Source organism: Pteropus vampyrus, unplaced genomic scaffold, assembly GCF_000151845.1.
Source record: "Pteropus vampyrus isolate Shadow unplaced genomic scaffold, Pvam_2.0 Scaffold623, whole genome shotgun sequence".
NCBI classification, from domain to species: Eukaryota; Metazoa; Chordata; class Mammalia; order Chiroptera; family Pteropodidae; genus Pteropus; species Pteropus vampyrus.
In genome coordinates, this window is record NW_011889404.1 from 162,118 (window position 1) to 187,671 (window position 25,554).

Genomic DNA, 25,554 nt, shown 5'->3' on the forward strand with positions numbered 1-25,554 from the left:
TATTATTGTATAAACTGGCGGCAAGAAATTAATCTCTTTCTAACAAGGACAAGAGCCAAAATCAAAGTGCATAAGCGGACAAGAGAGAGGAAGGTTGGATGTGGATGGAAACCCTTGACTATAAGTATTGTCGTGACACTGGACACACTGTGGAGGGTTCACCATCCCAGAAAAGAATGTCTGGCAGCAGTATTCTTAGAATAGATCATTATGGATCTGAAGTATGCCAGATGAAGATTTAACCTGTTTAAAGAACTTTTAAAATACTTTCTTAATATTGGGGTTTCCTGTTTGGTTTTCTCTTATAAAAAATCTTAAGGAATGATGGGGAATTTGAAGAGCACTGGATCTAAATTATCTTCCATACCAGCTATAAGGCAGCAATCCCAATAACATGCTAAGAGTGTCTTCATTTATCTCCATCTCACATCTCCCTGCTATGTTCAAAACATTATATTTAACAGTCTATTAGACACTTTTACTTGCTTATCCCATAGGTACTTCCAACTCAACATTCTAAAAACTGAATTTTCTCTCTTTCTCCAGTGATCTCTCAGCTTAGTTTAACTGCTTCCAGTCCTTTTCTGTACTGCCCTCTCAGGGAGCTTTTCACACGACAAATATGTTCATTCCATTTCCTTTTCAAATCCTTTTATTGTTTCCCATGCCCTTCAAAACTCCAGACTTTTTAGGGTGATATGCAAAGTGTTTCATGATCTTGCCCTGCCTATGTTCCTAGCATCATCTCTCTTTCTACCTATTTCCCTCAATCCTTAAATGTGATTATGCAAACTTAGGGCAGTTTTTCAGATATACCCAGCCTTCCTTCACCTTTGCCATGCTGCTCTCTTGGCCTAGATGTACCACCTCTCCTCTCCTTCTTCTTCATGACTCAGCTCAGTTACTTCTTCCAGGAAGCCTTCTCCCTACACTCTGTCCTTAGTTAGGTGCCCATCCTCTGAAAAGGAATGTATAATTGCAATACTTTGCAGTTTACAAAGTACTTGTAAACACAAGTTCATTTAGTTATTTTCAAAGGCTATATTGGGTAGATTTGTACTCATTTTATAGACAAGGCTCAGGGAGTCCACCTGTCTAAGGTCACACAGCTGGTTAGTGACAGAACTGGGACCGTACCCAGGTCTTCTAGTGCAGGGCTCTTTCCCTTGTACTCTGAGAAACAGAATCTGAGGAGAGAGCAAAGGTTGTGCTCTCTAAGATGTCACAGAAGCTCAGAGAAAATCCTGGAACAGATTGTCTCTTGGATCTTTAGAGTGAGTGCAGCCCCGTTGACATTATGATTTCAGACTTCTGGCCTCCAGAACCCTAAGAGAATCTCTGTTATTCTAAGCTACCCAGCTTGTGATACTTTGTTATGGTAGCCACAGGACACTCATGTGGTGGTTATATAATTAATAAGTGGTAGAATCAGGATTAAAACACAAACTAGCTTGTGTAAAATTTTTGAAATGTCACTTTCTTGTTTGGGTGATTTCAAGCAAATTGTGTCACTTCTCTGTACCTCAGTTTCCTTGCGTGTAAAATGGTATTAGTTATAAATTACACTTGCTGGTATGGGTCACCCCACAGAGCTCTGGTGGGGGAAAGGGTGTGTGAACTTCCTGGTGACCGAAAGAACCACGAGGAACCACCAACACAACAAAGCAAAGGCCATCTGACATTAGAGGACAGAACAGCTGATGTGGCTAGAGGCAATGCCAAAAGAGAATTACGTCAGAGTGTCAGATAACTGGGATGGAGTCTCAGGTGAGAATTCAAGAAAAATATAACCCAGGTAGTTATCTGAGGATACAGCTCCATAAGCCACCAGAACATACCAACCTGAGTGAGAGAGTGAGTGATGGCAGGACGACAGGGCTCCCTTGTAGTGCTCTGTCCTGAGAGAAGGCAGCCATCCCTGGTGACTCATGTCCTTGCTCTGATCGCTGCATATTTCATAGGGGGAAGCAGTGTTTTCAGGCAGTGAGGCAAGAAGATCACACAGCAAGCTATCGAGGTGCTGCTATGTCTACCCTGGGGCGGGGGCAGCACAAGCCACCCAGAATATTCTGTTACTTAGAGGAAGTGGCCACCAGAGTTCCTTCAGAACCCTGCGGCCAGAAGAAGGATATCAGTGGAGTAGATTTATTGTCTAAGTGCCTCCCAGGGGCAGAATGGAGCCTATGGGCTTAGGATACAGAGACAGACTTTGACTCAATACAAGAATGAGCTTTTGATGCCCAAACTTATGAGAAGGTAGTGAGTTCTTGACACTGGTAGTATGCAGGTGAGGCTACACACCTCCGTGTTGCTACAGTCATGCATCCAGTGGGAGTAGTATAGATCAGTGTTTAGACCTGTGTATACACTAAATCCCCGGAGGCTTGGTAAGATAAGGATTACTGGGTGTTTGGGGATGTGTAGTGTCTCAGTTAACTTGAGCTTCTGTAACACAGTATCACAGACTGGGCAGCTTAACAACAGAAACTTGTTTCTCACAGCTCTGGAGGCTGGAAGTTTGAGATCGGAGTGCCAGCATGGTTAGGTTGCAGACAGACATCTTCTCACATGGCAGAAGGTATGAGGGAGCTCTGTTTTATCACAGCACTAATGCCATTCGGAACTTTTGTGACCTAATATCTTCTCAAAGGCCCCACCTTCTAACATCATCTCATTGGGGTTAGGCCTTCATCATATCAATTTTGGGGACACAGACACATTCAATCTCTAACACATAGGTCCAAGGTGGGGCCTAAGAGTTTGCATTTCCAACAAGTTCTATACTTTGAGAAACCCTGGTGCAGATAATTTTGAGATTTGATGAATCCTGCCATAACTAGCCTTCCAGTGACTACATAGAACTCAATAAATTAATTCTGAAACTAGAATTGCTTAATCTCTTTGCATTTCACATTTCTTATGGTGACATCTGCAACACTCTGCTCACTGAAAATGAGTAGAGTAGTCCGGGTCCCTTTCATCTTTCACTGGCTTCCAGACACTGGAAATATGCAGATCAGGCTACATGTCTCCATGTTGCTGCAATGATGCATCCAGCGAAGCCACAGACAAGACACCACCATAGACCCGACTTAGCCCCAAGACTTCTGTGAGTTGAGAGAATGGCACCACCTCTTCCTGCCCTCATTCTGGTCCAAAGTTTCTGTTCCATGCCAAGGACATGAGACTTCATCCCAGACCATTGCTGCTCTAATGCTTGGTTGTGTATCAGGGAATTCAAGTTGGAGGTTTGCTGGACTAGAGTGGAGAGAGAAGGCTGGAATCTTGGGGGCAGTTCCAGAAGTTATTCTGCATTCATGCCTGATGTTGGGTTTGGAAAGAGGGATCTGGTGCCAGATGGACCAGAAGGGGTGGGAACAGGCATCAGAAGGGCTCCAAGCTCTCACCCTAATGGTCCTGAGAGGAAATTGGGAGAGACAGTTTCGCTTTATTTTAAGGGTGATACCCATTCATAGTTTACTTTTATTTTCAAAAGCATAGCATAAAAGATAAAAAAAAGCAAAAGCCATCCTCTCCAATCACACAGATAAACTCCCCACATATATCCCCTATTAAAATAGTTTCATCTGTGTCCTTTCAGAAAATTGTCCCTAAAAAATGAGGATTTGGGAAGAAGACAGGAACTTTATCCAGAACCCCTGAGTCTGAGGTGCTGTCAGGCATCCAGGAGGAGGATGTTGGAGGCAATGGAGAAATGGGGTCTAGAATTTAATTGAAGGATCTGGACTGGAGATTTTTATGATATATCCTCAGAAAATTCAATCTCTGAAGCCTGTATATGCTAGCAATAGCCATTATAACAACTTTCCCTGGATCTTAGTATCATAACCATTGTTCCTAAGCACATGTACCATAGGTGACCACACACTTTTCGATAAGGTATTTGCACACATCATGGTGGTCTTTTCTGCTTGAAACCGTTTTAGTTCAAGGATCCTGCTTTGTTAAGGGCTATATCCACCCTGGCTATTTGGGGAGAGTTCTATCATGTTTATAATCTTGGTGTTCAGGGAATAGAGTTAGCCTTGACTACAGGGAAGTTTTTAGTTGTATAGATTTCATCATTGGGCACAACCTCTGTCTTCTGAAGATCAAAAATATTGCTATAAAGAAATCAGGGTGAGTTTCATTTCTTGTAATGGCGGACCAGCTTGTTTCAAACTAAACTTCACACCAAGAGCAACTAGAAAAGCTGAACAAAATCTAAATACATGTCTTTCTGTTGAAAGAACTGCAGAGAGACAGGAACCCTAGAGAAGAAAGTCCAACATTTGGTACATTTTCTCCTCAAGATATTTACCAGTTACCAATACTGCTGCTGCAGAGGCTGAAAGGCTCGGCAAGACTGTTGGTGGTTCCACGGGCCTGGGGACAATTGTCATTCAAAGTTGGCCAAGGAAAAGAAGCCTGTTTAACATCCCAGCTCTTAGCTGGGTCTCTGAAAGTTTATACCCTAAGAGAAAGGGCAAAAAGGAAGCAGACCAGTTCTCACAAGGACCAAATCCAACTTTCAATCAGCTCACTATCTTGTTCGAATAAAATGGTTTGTCCCTACTAACTGCCTGCTGGGAGCAAAAGCAAATCTCTATATTAGAAGGAGCCCAAAGTCTCAAATTATCTCCATTATTTTTAAACTACAGTATCTGACACTCAACCAAACATAGTCAGGCATACAAAAAGACAATAACTGACTAAAATTTAAGAGGAAAAAAAAGTTCAAAGGCAGATCTGCAGAAGGCCCAGATACTGAGATGATAGACATGAACTTTAAAATAGTTATGTTTCATATTTCATATCTTTAACACATCCAATGAAAAAAATGGAGATTTTTTTTCCAGAGAACTGGAAGCTACTAAAAACAATCAAATGGAAATTCTAGAATTGAAAACTATAATAACTGAAATTAAGAACTCAATAGATGACTTCTACTTCTGTCCATGAAGGATTACATGCTACAGGAATTGTCCTCGGGCCATAAACAAAAAATATTAGAAAGCTGGACAAGATATCTGAAACAACTATTTCCAGTTATTGAACAGATAGCACAGGACTGAGAAACTGAAAGAAAGATGAGCCCTACAATTGCTCCAGAGTCAACTTCTAAGAAGCAGTGCAGGACAGGACAGGGAAATCCTACAGGACTCAGAAGTCTGACTGAGTTGAGACACTGGATTCTGGAATGTCAAGATTAGAAATTTCAGAACAGAATACAGAAGAGGGTAATATTTTAGAGAGAGTTCTAGAAATCTGCAGAGGGATCCTTGTCAGATTGAATGCTTGTCAGTGTACTTGAGCCTATTTGGGAGGAAATTCTCTAAGCCCAAGGAACGAAATTACAGAAATCAGTAGACAAAGCAGTTCCTGGATTTGGATAAGGCTGGGAATAGTTTGTTGTTCTCACAGGCCTCGTAATGCCTGGGGCATTGGGTTGCATGTTCACAAGGGCCATGCCAAGTAATAGGGCTAAATTATCTTCAGAATAAGATCTACTCTGAAATCCCTATAACAAATCTTAAAATCAAACCTCAAAAGGATCAAATTGATCAGCAAGTAACTTAAGTGCAGCTGGAACAAAATGCAACACTTTAAACAGTATCCAGCACTGAACGGCACTATAAAACTCACAATAACTAACATTTGGTCACAAATTACTGGGTATGCAAGAAAATATAACCCATGACCAGGAGAAAAAAAATCAATCAATAGAAATAGACTGAGAAATGACAGTGATAACGGAGTTAATAAACAGAGATATTAAAAAACTACTAAACACCTTATTACTCTGCTCAAGCCTGTAAAGGAAAATGTGACCATAATGAGGAAAGAAATGGAAGATTTATTTATTTATTTACTTACTGATTTATTATTAATTAATCTATTTTTTTATGGTGACATTGGTTGATGAAATCTGGTTTCAGTTGTAGAAATGGAAGATTTAAAAGAGACCCAAATGGAAGTGTAGAGATTAAAAATATGATACAAAAGTGGAAAATACACTGGATGGTATTAAAAGTAGACTAGATTCTGCAGAAGAAAAGATCAGTGAACTCGTAGCAACAGCAACAGAAACTATCCAAAATAAAGCATGCAGAAAAGAAAAAAAGACTGAAAAAAGGAACGGAACTTTAGTAAGCCGTGGGACAAGAGCAAATGGCCTAACAGACTTATAACTGGAGTCCCAGCAGGAGAGAAAAGGAAGAAAAATATTTGAAGAGATAATACTTAAAATTTTCCAAATTTGAGGAAAATTGAAAACCCAAATATCCATGAAGCTCAACCAACCTCACAGAGAAGAAACATAAAGAAAACCATACCAAAGTACATCATAATCAAATTGCTATAAACCAAAGATAAAGAGAAAATCTTATAAAGCAGCTAGAGAAGGAAAGGTACAATATAAGAACACAGGTAACAATGACAATAGACTTATATTTAGAAACTGTGCAGACCAGAAGACAATAAAACAATATTTTTAAGTGCTGAAAGTAAAAGAAATGTCAACCCAGAGTTTTATACTCAGTGAAAACACACCTGGGAAATTCTAATAGCCCTGGGAAGCCCCTTATTTTTTTCACTGTGATGTCTCATCATCCTGAGACTGGTGTTCTCCCAAAAAGATTTTACCCTAGGTCTACCTCCTTTCTTCAGCACGTTCCCATGTTTCCTGGCCAGTGTCTTTCCTTTCTTGTGTCTGATCCCACACTCCATGTTTTAGCAGTTATTTTGAAGATATGGCCTATTTCTAATTGTTACAGTATTGACACAAATACCTCAAGAGTTCTATGGCTTAACTCACTAGCAGTTTCTGTTTCATTCTGTTGGACATGTTTGTCCAACCTGGGTATTCTCGTTTGTGGATGGTGTTTCTCCTGCCAGAGTCTCAGAAGTCTTGGCTCCTTCCATCTCACAGCTCCTCTATCCTCTGGGGCCTCCTTTATGTCTATGTGGTGGGAGGATGTTATGGGTTGAATTGTGTCCCTTGTGGCACTTGATTTTTCTGTCCAGCATTTATTCTATTTCGATGAATGTTCCATGTGCACTTGAACACAATATAATGTTGCTGTTGGGCAAGTATTCTACATATGTCAATTTACTTAAGTCGGTCGATGGTGTGGTTCACATGTTCAATATCCTTACTGATTTTTTGGTCAATTTGTTCTGTCAGTTACTCTCAGACAAATTTTTAAATCTCCAACTATGACGAAAATTTGTCTATTTCTTCTTTTTTTTCTTTTTTGTTTGTTTGTTTGTTTGTTTGTTTTATTCTTTAAATTCCACGTGTAAGTGAAATCATGTAGCGTTTGTCTTTTTCTGACCACTCCATTTGGCACTATACTCTCTAGGTTCATCACGAACTATCTTTTTCCATCCCTTTACTTTTTGTCTGTGCGTGTCTTTCAATCTGAAGTGATCCTCTTGTAGGCAGCATATGTAAGGGTCTTGTTTTCCTGTCCATTCAGCCACCCTATCTTTTGATTGGAGCATTTAATTCTTTTTCATTTAAAGTACTTGTTGATATCTATGTAGTTATTACCATTCTTCATTCATATTTTTGATACATATCTTTTTCTTCTTAAAGAAGTCTCTCCAACATTTTCTGTATTACAGGCTTGGTGGTGAGAACTCTTTGCTTTTTCTTGTCTGGGAAGCTCCTGTTTGTCCTTTGATTCTAAATGATAGCTTTGTTGGGAAGAATAGTCTTGGTTGTAGGCCCTTACTTTTTATCACTCTGATTATTTCTTGCCAATCCCTTCTGGCCTGCAAAGTTTCTGCTGAGAAATCAGTTGACAGTCTTATGGGAGCTCCCCTGTAGGTAACTAACTGCTTTTCTCTTGCTGTTTTTAAGATTCTCTCTTTGTATTTAACCTTTGACTTTTTAATTGTGATGTGTCTTGGTGTGGGCCTTTTTGGGTTCATCTTGTTTGGGACTCTCTGGAACTTCCTGGGGTTGTATGTCTATTTCCTTCACCAGATTAGGGAAGTTTTTCATAATAATTTCTTCAAATAGGTTTTCAATTCCTTGCTCTCCCTCTTCTCCTTCTGGTATCCTTATGATGTGAATGTTGTTATGCTTAATCTTGTCCCAGAGGGTCCTTACATTATCTTCATTTTTTTGGATTCTTTTTCTTATCGCTGTTCTGACTGGGTGTTTTCTGCTACCCCACCCTCTAAATACCTGATTCGATCTTCTGCGTCATCTACTCTGATGATTTCATCTAATGCATTCTTCATCTCAGATATTATATTCTTCATTTCTGACAGATTCCCTTTTATGTTTTCTACCTCCATTTTTATGTTTTCTATCTCTTTGTTAAAGTTCTCACTGAGTTTCTCTACTCTTCCTCTAAGTTCATTGAGCATTCTTATAACCAGTGTTTTCAATTCTGCATCTGGTAAAGTTCTTGTCTCCATTTTGTTTAGTTCTTTTTCTGGAGCTTTGTTCTGTTTTTTCATGTGGGACATGTTTCTTTGTCTTCTCATTTTGGCTGCTTCCTGGTGTCTGTTCCTATGTGTTTGGTAGGGCTCCTAAGTCTCCTGATCTTAATAGAGTAGCTTTATGTAGTAGGTGTCCTGTGGGGCACAGTGGCACAGTCTTCCCTGATCACCTGAGTGAGGTGCTCAAACTGTGTCCCTTGTGTGGCTTGTGTGTGCCCTCCTGTTATAGTTAAGCCTTGGTTGCTGTTTGCATGCCGATGGGAGGGATTGGCCCTCAGGCTGACTGATTGTGAGGACTGGCTGGGGAAGGGCTGACCCTTCAGAGCAGGATTCCCTTTAGCAGGGCTCTGGTGCCTGCCCAGTTTGCCTTTTTGGTGTGTCCTCCTCAGATGAAGCCCTGGGTGGTGCTCTAGCTCTGGTGCTGGTCAAAGCTGGCTATTGGGTATGCTAGCCCAAGGGCTTCCTGGGAGAGGTCCAGCTGCAGGCCAAGTGCAGCTGTAGCCTGTGCACCTCTGGGACCACCTGATAGGAGTCACCAAGCAATTCACACATGGCCACCACCCATGCTGGGCTTATAAGTGCCTCGAGAGGCCAAGCCAGGAACCGAGGCTGGCTGCCACTAGTGCAGGGCTTTGGGCTGCTCAGCAAGAGGTACAGGGCACACCGAGGCCAGATGCTGTTTCTTTGGGTTTCGTGAGCATTTGAGAGATTTTAGGAAAGTCCACAGCAAGAGCCAAGACAGGCTATTTATATGGAATAAACCACTGGAAGTGGCTTGGGTGGGCCCACAAGTTGGGAGAGGCAGAGTCTGAGAGAATCACCTGGGTGGAGCAACCTGTGTTAACCAAATGATGGAGACTCAGATATGGCGGCTGCTTGTGTCCACATGCTGGAAGAGGGGAAGGGCTCAACAAAGGAACAATGGATACTGCCAGAACTTCTGTCTGGGAGAAAGCCACCACTCAGGCCCTTGCCTTGAAGTCTGACAACTCAGTGTCTTCCACACTGGAGCTCAGAGCAAGTGAGTCTGTCAGCAAGGAAGTATGGCATGGGCCCTTTAAGAAGAATGCCTGAGACTACCTCTGTCTTACTCAGCCACAGTCTTTGCTGGTTTTCACAGCCAGAGGTTGAGGGGACTTCTCTTTCCAGCATTGGAACCCTGGGCTGGGGAGCACAGTGTGAGGCTGGGACCCCTCACTCCTCAAGTGGGGAAGGGGGCTCTGCAGCCAAGATAGCCCTCCTGATTCTCGATCACCCAGGCGGTTGTGGGACTGAGCCATTTCACATCTCTGCCTCTCCTACTGGTTTGACATGACCTCTTATGTTTGTCACTAGTTGTAGGGCTTTTGTTCAGCCAGACCTCAGGCAACTCCCAGTAATAGTTTCTCTGTAGTTTCATTATAATTTTGGTGTGGTTGCAAGAGGAGGCTACTACTGATCTGTTGGGTTTTTTTCCCTTTTAAATGACAACATTGTTCTTACTAAATAAATGTATTTAAAATTTATCCAGATCTTAAATAAATAAAAACCCAGCATCACTCACCAAAAGTGAAAAGTAGTTAACTCTAAAGATGAATCCAGTTACAACACAACACTGTCTGGCATACACGCACACTGCTGCCTGCCCAGTGCCATGGGGCTGAGGCCGGACTCCTCTGCTGAGAGGAGAGTGGCTAGCCTGTGAACACAGTGAAGCCACACCAGTAGCAAACTGAGATGGGACTTAACATAATCAGAAAGATGAAAAAACAACAGGAGAAAAGGAACTTCCCCACTCTGCAATGCAATGTTATTCATGCTATGTTCACCGCATCTGTTCAGTCCGTGCAATTCACCCTGGTAGAGATTAGGCAAGTCTGCCACTCACCCACTCATGTCTTCCCCTAACTTAAGAGGCATGAGGAGGACATCAAGAGCTAATGGAGGGCCAGCAGTCTATCAAAGCCACACTGACCTGGGCCAGCAGGAAGGTCCCATCTTACAGGTCACATTGGGCACCTGCCAGGAGCCTAAGTCTGGGTGTAGCAGGCAGAGGCTGGGACCCACAACCGAAGTATGTCACTGAGAGTGAGGGGAGGCCTCCTGTGGGCAGTGCATTTGCCATGAGAATAGGGCTGGGTGGGGTGGAGGCTGAGACCTGGCCTCAAACTCCAGATGTGGGGCTTGGCAGGGGATGAGGTCAGAGCAGGCTGGCTCCAGGGCACCAGACCTAGAGTCTAAGAATGGGGTCAAGTTTCATGTGCTACCTTATCCTGCCTCCCAGAACCCAGAAGAGTTAATTGGTGGGAGAAATAGGAGCCAGATACTCTCCTCTCTTCAGGTCTCTGTCTACCACCAGACAGTTCTCCAGCCTCAGAAAAGGTTAGAGGCAGCTCTTCTTCCTGGGTGGGGTCTTCCTTTGATACACTCTTAATCATAGAAAGATGGCAGTTGCAGGACACCAGGACATAGAAAAATCAGAATGATCATGCTTGTTTCTCCACTCCAGGAGAAGAAGTACCACGTATGTCCTGCCCACACTGTGGCCAGCTTCCTGCCAAAGGGGCCTTCTCAGGCATCAGCAGGCACACGCTGAGGGAACAAAGGTACATTGTAGTCCCTAGCAGGCAGGCCTACTACTGCAGGGCAGACTCCCAGCTTTGCCTCAGGGTAACAGTAAAGGGCAAAGTTCCCCACAGCAGTGTCCTGCCTGCCCTCTTGTATCCTCTCTGTTGAAGCAGAATTCAGGTTTTGCTTGTGCGCAACCCTCTTACTGAATTAGTTTCTGTTGCTGCAGAACAAATCGCCACGAATGTAGTCGTTTAAAACAACACATACTTGTTATCTCAGGGTATCTGTGGGTCAGGAGTCCAGGTAAGGCTTAGCGGGTGCTCTGCTCAGGGTCTCACAGAGTGGCAGTCAGGGTAGTGGCTGGGTCGAGATCTCCTCTAGAGGCCCAGTGGAGCATGGGCCCGCTTGGAAGATCACCAAGACTGTCAGCAGAATCTGTTTCCTTGCTCTCAGCTCCTCAAGGCTACCCTGGGGTTCTGGCCCCATGGCCCCTCTATAGGGCCCCTCACGATGTGGCAGCTTTCCTTGAAGCCTGCGGAAAACCACTCTGACCTCAAGGAGGACCTCAGTCTCTCTGAAAGGGCTCATTTAGTCAAGTCAGGTCCAGGATAATCTCCCTTTCAATCAATTCAACAGCAGTCCATTAGGGACTTTAATTACATTAGTGATATCTGTTTGTTCGTTTGTTCATTTGTTCGCTTGCTTGCTTGCTTGCCACATAAGAGCACAATCAGGGCAGTGACAGCAAACTATAGTTACACTATAGTTTCACCCACATTCCGGGGGAGAGGTTATACAGGGCATGTACACCAGGGGGCGATCTTAGAATTGGGTCTGCTACACTTCCCTTGCTCAAAACTTCCGAGAGAGGATTTCCTCTAATCTATAAGAGAAAGATAAAACAGCAAGGCACTAAATTTCTAAATTAAGATAGATTTTCAATGTGAAGTGTGTGGATATAATATGTTTTCCTTCCTTATTTCAATATGTAGTTTATCACCTGGGAAAGGGACATACAGAATATCCTAGAACTTAATGATAACAGTCTCTTCACCCTTATTTGGTTCTATGAGAATAGAAGGAAACAAATAATTGTCAGGACTGCTAGACACAGTCGTGTGGGTTGTGCACTGCATAACCAGGAAGCACCATTAACAGCACATTCAATGACACTCTTAGGAATTGTATAATTACAAGAGGGTTTTCCCAGTGCCTCTGATAGCTCTCTTTAGGTACCAGGAAGGTCTGCAGTTGTAACTCCCTGGCTGAGAGCAAGCTGCTGTGGGCACCATCAAATGCAAAACTGTTTGAGAACAACCTTGTTTCTGGGACAAGCCTTTTAGCCTCAAAATGGTTGGCTGTTCAGACCTCCCAGAAAGTCTTTGACCCCTATTCTGAGCTCAGTACTCCCAAGAGCTTCCCAGCCCTGACAAATGGTGTTCCTCTGACTCTTTGCGCCTGCCTGCCACATCCAGACACCTACTCAGCAGCCTCCTCCCAGCCTTCCCTCTCTCTCAGGTTCCCAGAGTGGCCGATCTTTCTCAAAGCCACCATGTTTTGTCACCCTCTGTCCTCGCCACCCATTTGCTCTCCTAGACAGCTGAGATGGGCCTGGGTTGGGGCCAGCACAGGGACTAGCCTGTGGAAGGGGCTGCCCTTGCCCTCTGAGTGGGGATGCCCTGCATGCTGTGTGTGCTCTGGTAGGAATGGCCTGCTTGCCAAGGCCCTCCCTGGTCAGTGGTCAGTGATGTGTGTCTGCAGCCGCTCTTCTCCATCCAGACCAGGCACAGGGAGCATGAGCAGCAGCCTGGGAGAGATGAGAGGTGGGGAGCCCATGTTTGGATACAATAAGTGTGGCAGGCCTGTGGACAGTGGCTGGAACTGACCTTTGGCAGCTGGAGCTACTAGTCTGAACCTCAGTAGCAATCAGAGCTGGAGAGAAAATGGAGAAGGACCTCAAAAGGCCATTGTAGTGTTATGAAGAAAGCACCAGCTCAAGCCATGGCTCTGCCACTTGGGCAAATGAGGTGGCCCCTTTGCCCTTCTTTCCTTGCTTATAAATTAAGGGTAAAGTGCTCTCTTCCTAGACCTGAGATGAAACAAGATACTATAAGGAGGAGGTGCAACGTGCATGCACAGAGGTTCCTGGGGCTACTCCAGGTTCAGGGGTATATGTGGAGTTCATAATTGGACTGAGAGACTCCCCTTCTCAGCAGCAGGGACCAGAAAACATTCCCAAAGACCTTAGGGAAAAATTTCAGAGCACACACCTGTTATGTCTCTGCAGGCCAGCTGTGGCTGGCACTGAAAGTGTCCAAACATTTAAACAACTGACATGTGCAGCTAGCTCACTCTTGGAACATTACCCTCCAGAAGCTGAGAGCTTTACATGTCTGCGCCCGTACATCCTACGCCTTTCCCATTAGTTGTGAGCACATCTGTTTGTCTCTCTCCATGGCTAAGTGCACTCCTCAAGGACAAAGTGCTCCCCCCTTCCTTTTTTTTTTTTTTTTTGTATCCTTGCATCCTCAGGTGTCTGGTGCATAAAGAGGAGAGAACTTCCTGGGTCAGTTTTTCTTTTAAAGAGGAAAACTAGTGAGCAGGACTAGTGTGGGCAGGACATCCTAGTGAGCCTGGTTAGGACTCAATCCTGCCAGAAGAGGGCGCAAGAGCCTTTGCGGATGCAGATGTGGAGGCGATATTCAATGAGCAAGATTTCCTGGAAACACTTTTAGCAAGTAACACATTTATAATAGCTATTTTTCTGTCATGTTCTTTCCCTTCGCCTAGTCCTTGCAAGATTTGTCACTTGGCAGCTGCAAAGGCCTGCAGAGGCTCTGGTCTTGGGAAACTCCCAGAAAGTCAAGGCCATGGCCCCCTGGTCCATCCACATTTCACCAGCTGGAGAGGATTTAGGTGGGATTGAGAGGAGATGGGAGCACTCACATCCGTGGTGGCCTTCACCCTCCTGAAGCTGTGTTGGCCAGGAAACTAGGCTCTCAGCAGCACTCAGAGTCTGTTAGGGCTGTCACTGAAGGGAGTGAGCACCCTGTCACCATGGATGTGCAAGGAGCTAGAAAGTGGGGTTGAGCAATTTCTACTCCACAGACTATTGTGGGATTACACGAGGTGGTAACTGTAAAGCATCCAGCCCAGTGTCTAGGTATATTAGTATTAGGAAGATTTTAAGTTGTTGAGAATTCAGACATAGGAGTAGGAAATGTACTAGATAATTCATGTTTCTAAGACTCCAATACTGTAAAAATTATGGGTGCTTTTGTGGAAAAAATAAAGTTAATTCTTTAATTTTTAAAAAATTAAGAAAAATTTTAGATAAGGTAACATTTCTGATATGAAAGTGTATATATTTGTGCAATCAAGAGAAGTAAATCTAGACCAGGAATTGGCAAACTATGGCACACTGCCTGTTTTTGTATGGCTGTAAACCAAGAATGGTTTTTAGATTTTTAAATGGTTGAAATAAATCAAAACAAGAACAATATTTCATGATATGTGAAAATTACATGAAATTCAAGTTGTAGTGTGCATAAGTGAAATTTGATGGGAACACAGCCATACTCCTCATTTACATATTACTTATAGCTGATTTCATACTAATGGCAGAGTATTGTTGCTGCAACAGAACTGCATAGCTCTCAGAGCCTAAAACATTTACTTATCTGGCCTGTCACAGAAGTTTTGTTACCCTGGCTTAGAATGTTAAAATTGGCAAGGAGAAGGATTCATCCAGTCCACCTCCTGTTGTCTTTTCATTTGGGGAAACTGAACTTGGTCAGGGAATGGGCTTGCTCAAGGCCAGTACCACGAAAGGGGTCCTGGGCTCATTTGTGGGCTCCGCTGTGTGCTCTGCATGGCATTTAGGTATTTGTGAGCAAAGCCTCTGAGCCCATTCTGGCACCAAGAAGCAAGTACAAGAGGGTGCAGGAAGCACAGGTTTGGGGGGGGGTGCAGGAAAGCCCAGTAACTCTGGATGGGGCACCAGGCTCCTGGCTCATTCCTCTTGCTAAGACCAGCAGGAGGGAGGAGGGCTGGCCTGGAGCCCAGGGACTGGAGACTGGTCCTGGCTTGGCTTCTAAGGGGTGGGGTGGCTGTGGCCTCTGTTTCTGACAGCCACCCCCACCCCATCCTTGGGTGGAGAAGGAGGAGAGATGCTAGTGTGAGTCCCTGCTTGAACGTGGCAATGTGATCTGGCCTCCTACTTGCTTCTGGAAGACATCCAAGAGGAGGTGTTGTAGCTGCCAACCCTCCTTCACCTGTTTGTGGGGCAGGGCCAGGACACCTTGCTTGACTGGAGCCTGGCTCCGCAGGCTGCCCTGCTGGCTAGGAGAAGCCCCTGGCCCACAGCCCATAGCTCAGAGAACCTTCCTAGGGCTCTGCATCCGGCACCTGGGGGTAGGTGACGGTGAGGGCGAGGTGGGTCCCGGTAGAATTATTACGAGATAGGATAGACTGTGGCTTGGCCGTCCTTCTGACTCAAAGAAACAGGGAACAGGAGAAAGAGGGGAGCAGCAGGGAAGGAGAGAGCAAGAGAGAAACTGAAGGAGAAACATGTAGAGGAGGGAGAGTAAACAATACAAGAGAAAAAGAGGTAAAAAATGGAGGGAAGGAAGGAAGCGGGAAGGGAGAGCAAAGAAAGAAGGAAAAGAAAGAGAAAAATCGAGCCGTTTCCACGCGCGTCTCACGGGTCCGGCTGCAGAGGCCCGGCCTCCGTAACGGGCTTTGCCATTTCCGCGCATTGCAGAGGCAGCCCCGCGGCTTTCGGAAGGCAGAGACCAGGGACCACCGGGAGACTTGGCGGCTGCCGGGATTGGGTGGCCGGCACAGCCCTTGCAGTCCCTGGAAGGACAGAGCGCTCCGACCCTAGGCAAGAGGTAGACCTAGCATCCTGGGCCTGGCACCGTCGTCCCAGGCTCGCAGAACCCACGGCTCAGGGCACGTTCTGGAAAGGTCTCCGCGCACCGCCGGGAGGAGCTCACACCCAGCCTCCGCGGCTCCCACCAGCCGAGGCAACGACAGCCACCTCTACCTAGTCCCGGGTGTGGCCTCCAGAACTTGGATCCAAGGTCTCTGCCTGAACCACCCCGCGTGAAATGGAGGCAGGACCTGCCCAGGGAGCTGCCAAGGGGCTGCGTTGTGTCCAGCAGGATCACCCTGGATCCCCAGGGACACCAAGAACCGGACCTCGCTGGGTCACACCAGTTATTACCTATCTACGGATCTATCTTTTAAAACTCACATTTCTAAATAAAACAAACATTAAAAAATAGTTACAAAACAAAATCAAAGTTACCAATGCCAAAGGAACAAATTTGTAAGTTACTTGAAAAGGGAGAATGTGAACGGGAGAGGAAGGAATGTTAAAACGCTGTCTCAAAACCGATTTGAGCCCCGAGCTCACAGGAGTTTGAAATGATTCAAAACGAAAAGTCCACACTTGACCTCGAAACTCTCATACAGGAGAGCGTCGCAGAGACCCACTTTTCCAATGAGAAGATGACTGCGTGGTCCCCGGGACTCGTGACCTACGAGCGTAAGGACGGGGTAGTTTTCTAAACCCGAGAATTCCTGTTTTGAAGGCAAGACAGATATCTTCAGACCCAGATCCGGGCACTCGGAGCAAGAACCGGGTACCCGCCGCGGGGCCGGACGGTGCGCTCCGGAACGCACCAGGCAGCCTCCGCCCCGCGCTACCCCCTGAGACAAACCCGCGCGCCATCCCTAGAGCCACTGTCACCACCTCCGGCCTGCCCAGCAGGGGCAATCAGAAGCGCAGGCTGACAGAAAGAAAGGAGAGGAGATCGAGCGTCATTTCAGGTGCCGACGCTGCCGTGGGATGCGGGGTACGCGGGGCGCAGACCTGCAGGGGAGCCAGGCTGGCTGGACCTTTCGGGGATCGGCTTCCAGGTCCATCATCTGGGGGTAGGGTGTTGGGTTCCCGCGGGCAGCTGCTGGGTGGTTGCAATCGGAGGTGAGTCCTTTGATCCAGAAGAAACCGACCCTCCATTCCTGCCCCGTCTGCGTTGTGCCGAGTGAGATAAACTCGCGGCAGCTAGAAGAGACGCAGGAAACGGTTAAAGGTCGGGCGGGGGACTGGAGTGAGCCAAGACACTGCAGGCAATGAGGAAGCACCCATACCCGGTCCCCCACTTTGCCCCTGAAGCCCCTTCCGATCTCAGCTTCCTCATTCTTACAGGGGTTCGGGCCCTTCCCTTTAGCTCCAGAACCCGCCCGGAGGCGCCAGGGGCAGAGGAGAGCTGCGCTGGAAGAGGGATGGGTCTGGAACCTACGCGCCGGGGCGGAGGAGTTCGGTTAGGCAGGAAAGTACCCTCTCCGGTGTCACAGCCTCCTCCCGACTCTGGGAGCCAGGAGGTGAGCGGAGGAGAGGAAGGGGCCCACCCGGCGTCGGGGCGGCGCCAGACCCCCCGCTGCCCGAAATCCCTGGTCGCCGGCCGCGGGAGAGGTGCGGCTGGCCTCTGGCGCTGAGGTCACCTTTTCCATTGCGCCCGCCGCGAACGGACGGTTTCCGGAATTTTCGCAGCGGCAGCTGTAAGCCAGGCGAGACCCAGGCGTCGCGCTGCGCGGCTGCGCCCCTGGGGTGGGGGCTGCGGGGCTGGGACCGCGCGGGGTCCCGCTCAGCCCCTCAGCCCACGGGCTTCCCCTCTCTGAGCCTCTGTTCCTGGTGGGAAGAAGGGGCCCCATTCTCTGGGAACCCTTCGCCGGCTCTAACGCGGCAATTCTCGGGGAAAACGGAGATGTTTGTGCGCACTATTTCGTCTAAAAGGGGTTTATCTGTGGTTCTGCTTTGGGATGGCGCCGCCGTGGAGAGACCGCGTCGGAAGAGGTGATCAGAGGCCTACCGCCAAGGGGGATGTCTTAGGGGTGACAGAGCGAAGCCGGGCTCTCTCAGCCCTTGAGGCCTGCCAAAGCCCGCGGGCATTCCCCCAAAGAACCCCGGGGCCTCATTCCCGGCGGCTGCCAGCGCTCAAGATTCGGCCTGACCACCGGAAAAAAACCCTGGCCGCGTTCAAAGAGCTGTGGGGCGGGCACTCTGCAGCCTCAGCACCTGTGAAATGTGGTGGGGGCTGGCTTACACTAGTCTTCTGAGTCTCTCAACTCTAGGGGTGAGGCCTGGATCCTGAAAATGACCTCCTACCCCCAAACCTGACCCAGGAGCTCCTCCAGGGGCAAAGCAGGTTTGGCGAGGGCTAATCAATGTGATCCCCAAGTCCTCTGATGGGGAACGAAGCTCCCTCTGGAGGACCTGAGAACCTCAGGGCTGCAATTGCATTGGGGTAGAGATGGTTCAAAGCCCATAGCTACAATCGGGGACCCAAATACGAGGTAAAGGGTTGGAGTGGGGTGGCTGGGCTTGACCCTCCAATGAAGCTACCCCCAGACTATGCCCTTGGGAAGATATGGAAGCAAGGAGAGGAAGAGGTAGCAGGTGGGCCCTATTGGAGTGGGGGTGTGAGAGAAAATAGGCCCCATACCATACATACAGGGAGCAAGAGTAAACTAACCCTACTCACTGTGGTCCTTGGGTCAGTGCCTTCCCTCTGTTGGGCCTCAATTTCCCCATGTGAGAAAGTAGGTGGTTGGACTGGGTAACACCCCAGCACCCATCTAGGGATGGATTCTCTGCTCCTACACGTGGGCAGGGGTCCCAGCTGGGCTGTCCAGGACTCCAGGAGGCACTGGCTTTTCTCTGTTTGCCTGGTAGCTGCTGGGCCAACTGAAGCGGCAGGGCTCTATTGTCTTTACACTTTTCACCAGAAGGGAGGCCTGCTCTGTGTATGATACCATCACTCTTAGTGGGTCCCACATTGTCCTCTTACAAAGAGTCTTGTGACTCACAGGACCACCCATGCCTGGACCACCTGGTGGCCACCTTTCTTCTGTTCTAATGATAGCTGTGCAATTCAGGAAAGGAGAGCCCCAGAAGAAGTAGTTCAGTAACTGGGGTAGAGAAGCAGCTGGGCTTTTAGGGTCCTGATCTTGCTAGAGCCTCTGATAAGACATTATCTTTGTCCCTATGGACAAGGAGTATCGGCCATCTCCTAGTTCACACAAAGTATAGGGCCGGTGCCAGGGTAGCCTCAAGGCCCCACTGCCAGCAGCTGGAGCTAGAAAAATTGCATCACCTTGAGGTGGGGCAGGGCCATGGCTATGGTAGGCCCTATTTCTCGGAAGTGACCACTGAGGCCCTGCGCCGAGCTCACGTAGGAAAAAGTGGCCCAAGACCCCAGGTGAGGGACTCCTGAGGAATGGCAGGCACCCTCCCCCAGCCCCCTAGAAACACTCAACCCCATTCACCTCCACCCCACCCTTCTTTCCCTGACGATTATGTACCCCTCTCCAACAGATACTGTGGGGCCTCCGAGTGCAGAACCTTCATTCAGCCTTCAGAGCTTGACTGGAGCCAAGTGTCAGCATTTCCTTGGGAGAGGTCAGGACATGAGACCCAGAAAAAAAAGGTCAGTAGCCTGACCTGGAGTGGCAAGGCCAGAGAGAGAAGCTCAGCAGAGTGGAGGTTTAGGATTGTTCCCTTCCCCCGCACAGCTCAGGCTTATATTCCCACAATGATGAAGATAAGGAGCTAGAGAAGGCTGGGGCCTTCCTCAATCACATTAGGGACTTTAAGGCTCAGAGTTGTCTCCAGACTCCAGTGGCATCCTGTGGCCCCTCACCCAGCTCCTGCCAGTACCCTTTCTCCGATGCTCCAAAGCTGAGAAAACGCAGAGCGCAGCCTTTCCTTCTGCTCTCATCTATCCCTTCCTCTATCTAGGGGGACACAACCCACCCCACAGTGCCTGGGTTGCCAAGGAGGCTGTGTCCCCAAAGCACTTGGCAATATAGGCAAATCACGGCTGGAGAAAAATTTCCTCTCAGGTCAGTTAGAGAGAAATGAGGCCGTGCTTGGTAAACTGAGGCAGAGTGCACAGGTGCAGCCTCCGCTCTGAAAGTTACATCCTTGCCTACTGCTGCCCCCCTACCCAGTGGGCTGCCCTGTGCACTGGCAGGGAGGCTGCACAGGACCATCCCTTTCCCAGACGAGTCGCATGGACTTTGCCTCTCCTCCCGATCTCTCCCGTGCTCCCTAACCCCTGCCCAGGCCCCTCGCCTTCCTAGCTGTCTCTTCTCTTTCTTTACTGTCCCCTCTCTCCACCCTGCCTGCCTCTGTGCCCGCCTGCACGTCACGGCTCCACTGGCTCCCGCGCCTCTGCGCACGGCTCAGCGTCCCTGGCACCCTCACATCTCTGTCTCGAATCTTGTGTGGCCCTCGCTGTCTCGCTCTGGCCCCTCTCTCACCTCTCTCGATCCCTTTGCTCCCATCTCTGGGGGTCTCCTCTCCCGAGCTCTCCTGCTCTCTCCTTCCTGGGCGTGCGCTCCGCTGGGTCTCCCTCAGTTTGGGTCCACTAGCCCCTCTCGCGGCCCCCTCCCTCCCTCCTGCCTCCCTTCACTGGCCCTCCCTTGGGCTCAGCCTTGGGGGTGGGGGGCGGCGGGCAGCGCAGGGCGGGGCGTTTGGGCGGGGCGGGGCAGTGACGCGGACCAGCCGGGCTAGAGGCGCGGCGATGACGCGGGGCGGGGGCGCAGTCCCGGGTCCGACAGGCCGAGCCCCGCGCGCCCCGCCCGCGCCCTGTGCCTCCGCCCGGCCGGCCGGCGGGGGAGGGGGCATGAGCCCGCGCCCACGCGCCGCCGGGAGCTGCGGGCCGGCCTAGAGCCCCGCGCGGGCCCCGCGCCCGAGCCGCCGCCGCCGCTCAGCCGTGGGCGCCGCGATGCAGCGGCCGGGGGAGCCGGGCGCCGCGCGCTTCGGGCCGCCCGAGGGCTGCGCTGACCACCGGCCGCACCGCTACCGCAGCTTTATGATCGAGGAGATCCTCACCGAGCCACCAGGGCCCAAGGGCGCCGCGCCCGCCGCGGCCGCTGCGGCTGCCGCTGGCGAGCTGCTGAAGTTCGGCGTGCAGGCGCTTCTGGCCGCGCGGCCCTTCCACAGCCACCTGGGTAGGTGTGGGGCTCAGGACGCGAGCAGCTGGGCGGGAGAGGCGAGCCATGCCGCTGCGAGGACGCAGCAATGGGCGCGCGGGCCCCGGGCCGCCCCTTCGGCGCCCCGGTGGGGAAGCGGAGGGGCAGGCGCCGGGCGGCGCACGAACCAGGCCCCGTGCCCGCGGGCCGGGCTGACCGAGAGGGTGTCCACTCTCTCCTTCACTGCGGTCTCCAGCCCGGGAAGGTCCCGGCCCAGGGACCGAGCCCGCATCCCCATCAAAGGCGCAGGACCAGACTGCTAACCTCAGACTGCGGGTCAAAGCGACCTGAGGCCGTGGGCGCCTGGGCCTGCACCGCAAATAACTGGCCAGAAGTGGTCAGAACAGCCCCTAGGCTAGGAAGCCAGACCTTGGAGAAGAGGCCCGTGTCTCTCAGTGCTGTGCGGCCCGGCTGACGCTGGCCCATGCCGGCCCGTAGTCTCAGGCGGACGACCAACCGGCCTCGGCTGCAGCACCCACACCCCCGCCCACCTTAGCCTTACCTGGGGACAAGAGGCCTGATTGTGAACCGCTGCCCGACTGGTCCTTCCGCTTCCAGGTCTGCTGCGCCTATGTGGAGTTAGAGCTGACCGCTGGGGCCTTTTCTGCCTCTACTGATTTCCTTCTTTGGCAGGTCCTGCCTTGTTTTACCGGTGTTCTCTCCACCATGCTCCTTCTTCTGGCCTTTCCGCAGCTCTCTCCACCGGTAGTTCGGTCTGTCTTGGTTTTTCTCAGTGGGGTCGGCCCGCCTTCCCTCTCCTACCTTCCCCCAAGGGTTCTCCCTTCTGATCCCCTCCTAATAGTTACCCACACCTTGGCTGGTTCTTGCTGACTCTATGGAGCAGCACCCGCTGGCAGTGAGAGGCCCGTGGGGAAGGGAGGCCTCCACATTCTAGCGGACCGCAGCCCCGCCAGCCATCTTCCTAGGCCTCGGTGACCCTCCAGCCAGTGCTCCGCCCTCCCTCCCGACAGCAGGGCCAGTTTGTTCGTTTTAAATTCAACTTTGATGCAGCCTCTCATCTGCCTTTTGCCTCCAGCTGCACCGTAGTTAATAATTCGTTTGAAGCGGGCAAAAAAATTATTATAGGACTAATAAAAATGGAAATATCTTCACGGGGTAGAGTCTAAACAGAGAAAACAGGAAGAACAATTTCAGGATTCGTGGGGGTGCTTTGGAATTTGCAGGAAGGGCTCAACCCTACCCCTGCTGTCCACCCTCTGCCTGCCTCCCCGCTGTTTTGTCCACACAGAGGAGTAGACATGCTCACTCCATCGATATTCTTTAATCAAACGCTGCGATGCCGATTTGACTGGGCAAACGCTCATATTCCTACTTTGCTGTCCTTTCTTCTTGGCCTCCCTTTTTTGCGAAACACACTCTGTGCATCTCAGAGTTGTGAAAGTGTTCATTGAGAATCTCGAAATCTCAGAGACCGACGGCTTAGGCTTGGGAGCACCAGGGCAGAGCCAGGGGTTGGGGAGGTCCCCCCTCTCAGACTCGAAGACACTACTGGTGGAGAGGGTCACCCTAAGTGCGTGGCTTAAATCTTGCCCTTCGTGGCCAGGCAGGAGGGTATTGTCCAGGGTGGCAGGCATCTGTCCCTCCTGCAGCAGTTAATAGTGCCAGTGCAGGGGTGGGTAGAAGGCCTCCAGGAAGAGGAACAGGGCACGAGCTCACCCGATGCCCTAATCCCTCCTTGCAGCGGTGTTGAAGGCCGAGCAGGCGGCGGTGTTTAAGTTCCCGCTGGCGCCACTAGGCTGTTCTGGGCTGGGCTCCGCGCTGCTGGCTGCGGGGCCTGGGCTGCCCGGCACTGCCGGCACTCCGCACCTGCCGCTGGAGCTGCAGCTCCGTGGGAAGCTGGACACTCCGGGCACCGGGGAGCCGGGCACCAAAGCCAAGAAAGGGCGTCGGAGCCGCACTGTGTTCACCGAGCTGCAGCTGATGGGCCTAGAAAAACGCTTCGAGAAACAGAAGTACCTCTCCACACCGGACAGGTAGCTCGGGACCAGGCTGAGTCCAGCGGGTGGTTGGGGAGGGAGGCCGCTTGCCCTGCTGAGGGTGCACCCCGCTCTTTCCAGAATAGATCTTGCTGAATCCCTGGGCCTGAGCCAGTTGCAGGTGAAGACATGGTACCAGAATCGAAGGATGAAGTGGAAGAAAATAGTGAGTGTGTGGTGGTTCCTGCCTCCTAGGTTGCAGTCAGGCCCCTGGGCTCTTCAAGAGTTGTTCTCCTCTCCAAGGTCACCCCTGCCCGTTGTCCATTGTGAGCCTCTCTGCTTTCTCTGTTCCTCTGGGTATCCTTGCCCGGCCCACATTCCTTTGTGCCCCGCTGCACCCTCCGGCTTCCTAGCAGCCTTATACCCCTGGTCCAGCCTCTGGTCACTTTCCCCCAGCCAAGCTCAAATGGCCGCCATTTCCCCAGGGCTAGGCGTGCCTCGGAAGGCTTGTTAGGCCCTTCAGGCCCTTCCAGGCACAGGGTGCGTGGGTCCCCATTTCCCAGTCCCTGCTCACGGGTGCCGGTGTCCCTGCTAGGTGCTGCAGGGAGGTGGCCTGGAATCCCCAACCAAGCCTAAGGGGCGGCCCAAAAAGAACTCCATCCCTACCAGCGAGCAGCTCACGGAGCAGGAACGCGCCAAGGAGGCAGAGAAGCCGGCGGAGGCTCCGGGTGAGGCTAGCGACAGGGGTCACGAGGACTGAGCGTAGCGGAAGGTGCGGTCTGGGAACCCAGACCGCGAGAAACCGAGAGCCGGCCCATCGCGTCCGCGTCCACGCTGTTTGCTTCCTAAACGTTTTATTACCTTGAATGCGGACAGTTAGGGGCCAAACAAGGAAAGACACAGAACCTGAAGTCAAACCCAGGCCCCAGCGCGCTCCCGGCCTTAGCCTGGAGACTTGCCCTGGAGGCAAGAAGGTCGCAGCCTCCCAGAGCTCCGCGCACTGGGTGCTCCACGCGCATTCACATCCCACTCCATTACTGTACCCCACCCGTCTCGGGTGGCCGGGACGCCGCAGGCACACACCCGCTTTTGCGCGTCAGGGACCCACTAGCCGTGAAGGCCACCGTGGCCAGAGACCGTGTTCGGACTACCTGGTGGCTCGGCCCTGAGGCCAGTTCCCCAACGTCGCTGGGGCCCCTACCCCTCTCTTGCGAAGACGTTGTTTTGTTCGATTTTGTTTTTTTCCAATAAAATATTTTATGACACAGCGGGGATTAATGGGCGGTTTCTGAATCCATAGGGTGAGGCAGCAAGGTAAGAGGGACACTTTCAGTGGCTTCTGAAACATTCCTTCCTAGGGCCAGGAGGAAGTGAGCCCGGACCTGCGCCACCCTGCCCAGGCTGAGCATGGCGGTGGTTCCGGCTGCAAGATGCCCGGAATCGCTTCCACTCTGGAGGGCTAGTTTGAACTGCCCAGCCCAGGGCACGCAGGCGGTAGCAGCCGGGCTACACGGGTCGCCCAAAGGAATGGGAGCTCCGGGCCACCGTGGGCCTCACTCAGGAAGTGGTTAGGGACTGAGAATTGCCTCCGGTTGTTGATTCGGTCTCCTGGAACTGGAAGGATAGACTGTGATGGTTCCAGTCAACCCTTTCTGAGGCCAACAGCAGCCGAGGACTGGAAGGAAGTCCAGCACAGAGGCCGCCAGCAGCGGTAGTCCCAACCCAGTGGCGCTTGCCTCCCAGAATTTTCCTGTTCTCTGCGGCATACGCAGGGCGGCGGCATTGGCTGCCCAGCCTCGGGCATGGGGGCAGGGAGGACTTCGGACCTGAGCAGAGTGCTCTGAGCTGCCCGAACTCGCACAGGGCGCCCGGGCACAGCTCGGTGGCGTGTGTCCGCGGGTGCGCCCTGCCCACGGGAATCCTTTGGTTTTTCTCTCTAGACTGGGTTAGGGGATCTCCTGTGTGTGGGGGGGAGGGGGGGCGGGGGAGGGCGAGGAGGGGAACGGGGTAGCTCCTGTCCTCACTCTCCCAGCCAAGATGACGACCACAGTATGAGATCGAGAGATGTCCACTTTGCTGATTAAAGCTGGGGGAGAGACCCCCAACTTGGCCATGGAGCATCATGATTTGAAACCAGGTTTGCAGGTGCAAATAGGCGGGAATCAGGAACCTCATGCTCAGGTGAAGGCTTTTCGTTTCAGAACGTGAAAAGGACTGCTATGGCTTACACTTGTGGTGGCTAACACTTCCTTTTCAAATCATGGCTTGATTGACCCTTCTTGAGATCTGGGCTTGAATTTGTGGTGCCACAGCATGTCTAGTTTCAATTTAAGGCCAGGGGGAATGAGAAACAGGGTGCTTCCTGGGGGCCGCAGGGATTCTCCTAGGCCATCACATTCCCCACCCCCACTTCCGCCAGGTCTCCAGGAAACCAGCTTCACTGGAGGCTCTTAATTCATCCTTGCAAACAACTCTTAGACTACTCTTGGGCCAGCATCACCTGAGGGGTCCAACAAAACCTGTGAGACCCAAGCAGGAGGGAAGGAGTGAATCTTCGGTTTAGGAC

At 50.5% G+C, this 25,554-nt stretch overlaps 1 protein-coding gene across 1 annotated transcript; it reads left to right on the plus strand.

Moving 5' to 3' along the window:
• The first annotated feature begins 20,604 nt into the window (after nt 1-20,604).
• BARX1 (BARX homeobox 1) lies at nt 20,605-24,243 on the plus strand. Its single transcript, XM_011384780.2, has 4 exons — nt 20,605-21,030; nt 22,754-23,045; nt 23,130-23,214; nt 23,584-24,243. Exons 1-4 carry the CDS (start codon nt 20,805-20,807, stop codon nt 23,746-23,748), a joined length of 768 nt encoding a protein of 255 aa, XP_011383082.1. The 5' UTR covers nt 20,605-20,804; the 3' UTR covers nt 23,749-24,243.
• The last annotated feature ends 1,311 nt before the right edge of the window (nt 24,244-25,554 follow it).

Coding starts and splice junctions, on each gene's coding strand:
- BARX1 (XM_011384780.2), top strand. CDS start 20,805: ATGCAGCGGCCGGGGGAGCCGGGCGCCGCGCGCTTCGGGCCGCCCGAG. Junction 21,031..22,753: donor GCCCTTCCACAGCCACCTGG/GTAGGTGTGGGG, acceptor CCCTCCTTGCAG/CGGTGTTGAAGGCCGAGCAG. Junction 23,046..23,129: donor TACCTCTCCACACCGGACAG/GTAGCTCGGGAC, acceptor CGCTCTTTCCAG/AATAGATCTTGCTGAATCCC.